Genomic DNA, 6,840 nt, shown 5'->3' with positions numbered 1-6,840 from the left:
TGTGTGTGTGTGTGAGAGAGAGCGGGAGGGCGCGGGGGGCTGCGCGCTGCCCGGCGGGGGCGGCGCTCGCCGCAGCGCCAGCCCCGCTCCCGGGCGGTCACGGCGGACGCGGCGGGGGCGGGGAGCGCGGCCCCAGCGCCCGGCATGAACCCGCGGCGGGGGCTCGAAGGCGGCGGCGGTGCCGAGGTACGAGCCCCCGCCCCCGGCAGGTGCAGGGTCCTCCCCCCGCCCGCGGTACCGCCTGCCCTTACGGGGCCGGGGCTCGGCGCGGTCCCGCCCGCGGAGCGCCGAGCCGAGCCGGCAGGGAGGGGAAGGGTAAGAGAGGGGAGGGGAAGGGAGAGCAAAGCGTGCCAGGCCCGGCCGCGGGCGCGGGAGAACCGAGGTGAACCCGCGGTCTGCGCCTGCCCGCCCGGCCCGGCGCTCCCGCCTCCCCCGCGCTCACGCCGCCCGCCCCCCTCTCCCCCTCCGCAGGGAGCCGCAGGGCGAGCAGCGCTGCCGCGGCCGGGCCAGCCACCTCCGGGTCCATGAGCGGCCGCCAGCCGCCGCCGCCAGCCGAGACCGCCGCCGCCGGGCCCAGCTCCCCCAGCCCCGCCGCTTCCGCCGCCGCTCCGCCGCCCCGCCGGAGGTGAGTCCCGCGGCCGGGCCGCCGCCGCCCGCTGCCTCCGCGGGCCCGGGCTGCTGTCAGCCGCGCCGGGGCGGGGGAGAGGCCGCCGGTAGCCGCCGTAGCGCCCGCCGCCTTTTCGGGGAGGGGGAGATGGAGGGCGGCCGGGAGCACGCGTGTGTGCCCCGCCGGGAGTGCGGGCTGGGGTCCCCCGGGGCCCGGGCGCTGAGGCGGCGCCGGCCGGAGGGTCGCGCCGGAGCCTCCGTGCCCCCGGGGCGGGGGTCGCCGCCTGCCCGGTGACTCACGGCCGAGGCGGGGGCCGGGGCCGGGCCGGGCCGGCGGACACCCGCGCCTCGCCCCCTCGGAGAGCGCTACCTGTGCCACCTTGTTCTCCCTCTGCCCGCAGGACGGTCCCGCGCCCTCCGCTGTGAAGAGCATGGCCGTGACTCTAGAGCAGGCCCAGAGGGTGGGCTATACCTGCCTGAAAGCACTCCTCAGGTTCGCTTTTATGGTCGCCAATAACCTGGTTGCTATTCCGTCCTACGTCTTGTATTTAATTGTGCTGCAGCCTCTCCGAATATTGGACAGTAAAAGCTTCTGGTATATCGAAGGAGTGTTATTTAAATGGCTTTTAGCTATGGTGGCTTCCTGGGGCTGGTGGGCAGGATATACAGGTAAGAATGTCTTATTAATTTAAAACGTACTAATATGTTGAAACACTGTTTTCATAAGGGGATGCATAGGGGATATCTGAATGTAGTAGATATGCAGAATGCTCTTCTTTCAGGTGTCTTACACTGACGTGTTCCTGGGCTGAGATGCTGTATACTGAAACATTTTTTAAATCGTAGCTAGAAACTTTACATATTTTAAGTATTTTGCCGTCAGTATCCTAGTAAAATGGGGAATGTGACTTCTCCTTAGTATCTTGATCACATTATTTTAGTGTTACATGAAAAAGATACATCTCTTCAAAGGAGGGTTGATTTGTACTGTGCATGTAGCTTGTAGAACTAAACTTTTCTTCTGTTAGGTGTGTGCATCTCTAAATCATCTCCCCTTAGCAACATCAGGAGACAAGGCTAAGAAGTTTGACACAAAGCTCTTGCCAGAAGAGTAGGTCTTCTATTCCTTGCAACATCGACTGTCTTTTCTGCTGTTTCAGAACGGAGAGAAGCAGAGGGAGCCTCTTTCATTCAAGTAGTGATACGGAATATTTCTCAACCGTATGACTCTTCATTTACTGTTAGCAGAGCTAATTACAGTATCTGTAGGGTTTTTCCCTCTGCATGCTTGCTTTGTGGTTATTACTGAACTTGTTTTTGCTCGTTTAGTATTCATAGGCTCATCAAGGTGATGGACTGAACTGAATTATTAAGGAAGGCTCTGGTTTTGTCCTCGAATGCACTGATTTTCATCCTGGCTACTGCACTTCGTGCAAAAACACAGCCATCAGTTCTTTGTATGTGCTTTGGAAAGGGAAGAAATTAATCTGCTGAGTGCAAAGTATGAGCAGCCCTCCTAAAATTCTTTCCTTCTCTTCTGCCCAGGCTGCATCTGCAGGTCTTGTGTAAACAAGAAAAACAAGGAATGGCAGCACACAGCTCTGGAGTCTGGTCAGACTCCTGATTAGTCAGAAAGTCAGTGTTGACCCAGACGGAGTCTTGTTAGGCAACGAGAGCTGACGCCTCTGTGCCAGTGTGGCTTTTGGTACCCTGTCGTGTGCCTTTCCAAGATGCAGAGTTTCTATGGATACTCTAGGTGAGCTTCCCATTCTTCTTAAGGAGATGGTGGCAGCAGCAGCAGCAAGCTAGACTCTGATCTGTCGGGCTAGAACTGTCGCAACGTTGCACTGCTTCAAAACTGCCTTGCCTGGTACAGCTCAAGCTTATCCAGATATGCTGTTTAAAAACTCTTTATATGTTTGCTCATTAAAAGAAGTCCACATAGTGTTTGCAGTGGCAGGTACACTTGTAAAAGTCTGCTTTATGTCGTGAAGCACAAAGGCCTTCCAGAAGGAAGGATTGACTTTCAAGGTGTCTTGTGTATTATTAATTGGAAATGGGAAAGTTTATGGATGTAATAGTGATGTTAAAGTCATACAGCTCATGACCCCGAGGAGTCACTGTGTGTACTGAATGTGCTGGTTAAAATTCATTGTCCTATGACAATTTTTCAAAGCCATTTCCTCAGGGTAGTTTTACTGCTGACTGCAGAACTGTGTGGTTTCTTTTGCCTATTGCTTGGAAGGTGGTCTTAGCATGATCTGCATATCCTAGAGTCCTCCTGAAGCATCTGTTGGTTGGTGTTGCTGATGTATCATGACAATTTGAAATAATTTGTTTTATAGTCTTGAAATGTCATAGCATATTTATTTGAAGTATGTGCAAACTGCTATGCAGAAGTGTTTTATGGGATGGTGTACGGGTAAGGAGCCCCTTCTTTTTGCTTTTCACTATGAAGCATGGCTTTTGGGGAGGATTTTGAGCAAATGCTTGTATGAAAGTTTAGTTTAAATGCATTTTATTTGTCATGAACGTGTTTTATACTGAAAGCTATGAATTAGCAGGAACAGCTTATTTCTTCGTCCTTTCTTTAACCTCATCAGTGCTCACTACCACTTGCAGAACAAACCTGGAAAGTGTATCGTTCAGGCTTCAACATATCCAGACAGGGTAATCTGTGTGTCTTTTTTCAGATTAACAGATTTATAAAAACTGCCAGTAGGTCCCCTGTTTTTTGTACAGGATAACCTAATTAACTCAGAACTGAAATACTGCTGATTAGAGTTGGTGTCCAAAACTTGCAGTGGTGCGTCTGCAAGAGACATTGCTCCAGAATTCTTCCATTTTAAATTCCAAAAAAGTAAGCCAAAGGTAGGCTTCAGTGTGTACTATCTTTGCAAAAGTAAATACAAGATAGTAGGTATGCATGGATTCATTGAAAAGATTAAAGTTTTTTTCTTTTGAGTATCAGAGTAGGTGGTGAAGGGTTTTTTGGTTGACTTGTTCGTCTTTAAAAGGGTAACCAGATAAATAAGTTTACTTGTCTTTTAATTGGAGGGAGTGGTCTATTTCAGTTGTGTTGCAAGTATGTTTTAGTTCTTTAGTTCATTTATTTTTTCCCTTTCCAAGCTTGGGTCATCTCTTGGGTAAGAAGCGACATAAATCATTTGTAATTAGGCACTTAAACTCGGCCTGCAAAATAGATTCAGGGCGGACTTTTTTTTGCTCCCATAATTTGTGTGTAATGTGTAGGAGAAAGCTCGACACCAAATGAAGAGAATATGGTGAGTGCTAGCTTATCCTTCTGGGCTTTGCTGCTGTTGCATAATTGTTGGTGTATTGAATATAGCTGGAAGAGCTGAGGAAGAACTCCTGGACTATGTCTGCCCTTCTCTTCCTCACCCCTGTCTAAACGTAGAGGTTTTTGTTAGGATCATACAGGATCCATTACAGAAATTACCTGATCTGTATCTGTATCAGTAGCTCTAATCTGTGCTTTTTGATAAATGTAGGTGTTTCTGTTTGCAGATGCACTTGATATTATGTAAAGAGATAGCACATGACTGGACAAGCAAAATAAAGAAGGGACTGGGAAGAGAAATTGTAAAGGTCACTGTCCTCTCCCTCATCTTTTTCTTCTTAAGATGCAAGTATGAGAGAGAACTTGTGCATAATTGGTTGACTTTGATTTTTAAAGGGCAGAATATGATCAATATCTCTGTTCTCTTGAGCTCCATAGGGTTTCTTACAAAAATGAAAATGGAGTATCTTTTTATGAAGAGCATACAGTCTAGTAATGTTATTTTATTTTTATATGATTTCAGAAAGACCTTCTTATAACTCTTCTAAATCTCCTTTTTTTTTTAGTTTTTTTTTAATAAATGCATTACTATTGTAGGAGCTGTTCAGCCAGGGCACTTGGAATCTGCATATTAGTGTGCTTTGAAAGGCACCTTTGAATAATACTTCTAAATATTTCCCTGCATTTGTTGGAAGATACATTCTAAAAAAAGCAAACTCAAGAGTGCTTGATCCTTTGTTTGCAAGTACTTTTTCCCTCTGTACTATAATTTGTCATTTAATATAAGAGTACACCAGATAGCACTAAATAGTGCAGTAGATGGGAGGGAGATGGAGAATATCTCTGGTGGTGAATTTCTGATGACCTTTTGCTCTCCTATAAAACTAGTTTTAAAGCAATCATCTTACAGATTGCATCTTCTTTGGTTAAGTATTGCAGACTAAGTGTAATATCCATGTACCTAATCAAATCACCAAAAATAGGACTGCTAGAGAGAAGCTTGCTTAATTAATTACATACACGTAGGCAAACTGTTTTGTTGCCTCTCCTGCTGTCTGAAGGCAGGAGTCGGCAGGGGCCTGTGATGGTGTTGTTGCAGTATTGCAATTAGGAGTCTCCAGGACAGCAGAGTAATCAGCTGGCAGTGCAGTCCCGACACGATGCCGATGTTCTGCTCCACTGTGCTCGGTGCAGCTCGGTCCCACCGTGGGGAGCGGTGCTTGTGCCCAGCCTGCGCCTCTGGCTGCGGGTGGGGAAGGGCTGGCGGAGGGTGAGTGTCCTCTGGCTGCAGCAAGCGCCAGCTCCAGGACAGAGAAGCCGTGGGCTCTGCAGGCTTGTGTGCACCTGGGGAGGAGGTTTCCTCAGAACTGTGCCTGGAGTATTTTGTACTCCAGCAGCAAAGAGGACAGCTTGACAAAACCTTGTGTTTCAACCTCTCAGTGACACACACAGTCCTGCAATAGTATTGGACAGGTCAGTGGGTTGTGGGCAGGTGGAAAAGAGTAATACACCTGTTACCACACACTAAAAACTCCTAGTGCTTGCTGGCATAATGATGCACTGCTTAATTAAAAGTGAACTGATCCTATGGTGTTACTGTTCTGTGTCAGCCAGGATGGTGACTAATTTTAAAGGGTGTCTGTAAGAATGGTCAGGTTTTGTCAAGTAAGGAGAGTTTATCTTTCCTTATCTGTTCAGCCAGTTAAAGGAAAGCTGAGATTGAGATTTTGATTTTTATTGTCCCAGTCTCCTCCCAAGTGATTAAGCTTTTATTGGCTGATTTATACATGTGATTGGGGTGTGACCACTGTATAATTTTTTCAGTAGTCATACTTTTTTTTCCTTCTAATGCGAAATCTAGTTTCCATTTTATAAGTCAACAGCTTAAATTCCTCTAATCTTCTAAGAATGCAAATATTTTTGTCTTCTAGAGCTGTAAAAGATACAGGTGGAGTTGCTGTGACAACACTTCCGTGGTGCAGACAGCATTTGCTGTCTGCACTGCTTCTTGTGGCAGGTTGGCCCCCCTCCTCAGGCAGGAAGTGCAGCAGAAGCTGAAGGACAGCAGATGAGATAAAGTAAATTTTTTATTCCATATAAGGCAGGCAGTGTTATTTCAGGAGACCTATCTATGCCTCTAACCCTGCCGTTGGTTCTACTCTCCTCAGTTCCTACAGGGTGATTTTTCATTGGCAGTGTTTTGCTTTTGGGTCTGGTCACTACTCTGAGGGCTGGGCAGGGAGGGGCATGGGGAAACAGCTACTGTTTTTGAGGTCAGGCAGCGTGTGAAGTGGAGAAGGAGAATTGTTCTTGTTAACATTTTCTTAGAATGTGCAAAAATACGTGATGTGACTCAGTAGATTTGGGTAGCAACGTACCTCGCATAAACTTCTGGTTTATGCTGTGGGTGTGCGTTGGGTTTCTAGGCAATCTCTGACTTAAATGAAACTTTCCCTGATGTGTAGGTTATGCTGAGATCAAGCAGGAATCTTTGCATTCTTTTTGCTGCTTGTAAGAGGAAGTTTGTGTTTACCTTTTGAGCTGTTTCAATAAGAAAAGGTCAGAGATGAGTGAGTTGGAGACATGGGAGCTGTTTCCACCGTGGCCTCAGAGCAAAGGCCCATTGCAGCTTTGCGTAAGAGGAGGGAAGGTGTGCAGTGAACTTGGTGTCAACTTCTATGTGCATGTGATGTGTCTGAAAGAGTGCTGTACAAAGACCCTTGTCCTTTTCTAGTGGCATGAGATGCCACGTCACAAAACCCCCATATCTCCTTTTGGGGACATGGCTTACAGTTACCATGCTTCTTTGTAGTTCAGCTAATGCCAGCAAATGTAATCTAATGTGTCAAAAGCAGTAAAGCTTATAATTCATTTTTCTATTGTATCATTTCACTGTAAAGGGTCATTCAAAAAGATTAGATAATAAAATAGTC

General features: G+C 47.4%; 1 protein-coding gene across 3 annotated transcripts in view; it reads left to right on the top strand.

Annotated features, from left to right (window-relative positions):
- Nucleotides 1-81: 81 nt before the first annotated feature.
- The window catches only part of LPGAT1 (lysophosphatidylglycerol acyltransferase 1), a 61,457-nt gene continuing 54,698 nt past the window's right edge, over nucleotides 82-6,840 (top strand). The window contains exons 1-3 of one of the 3 annotated variants that reach the window (XM_058834716.1): nucleotides 82-186; nucleotides 472-625; nucleotides 1,008-1,275. In XM_058834716.1, coding sequence (XP_058690699.1) covers nucleotides 1,038-1,275 — 238 coding nt within the window. In that variant the 5' untranslated portion in view covers nucleotides 82-186; nucleotides 472-625; nucleotides 1,008-1,037. Of the gene's footprint in view, nucleotides 316-471; nucleotides 626-1,007; nucleotides 1,276-2,151; nucleotides 2,363-6,840 lie in introns of those variants that run through there. The other 2 variants (XM_058834715.1, XM_058834717.1) reach the window with 2 other exon arrangements.

This window comes from Poecile atricapillus, chromosome 3 (genome assembly GCF_030490865.1).
Source record: "Poecile atricapillus isolate bPoeAtr1 chromosome 3, bPoeAtr1.hap1, whole genome shotgun sequence".
In the NCBI taxonomy this organism is placed as follows: Eukaryota; Metazoa; Chordata; class Aves; order Passeriformes; family Paridae; genus Poecile; species Poecile atricapillus.
Note: the sequence above shows the minus strand (reverse complement) of the source record. Positions and strands in the feature narration are given on the sequence as shown.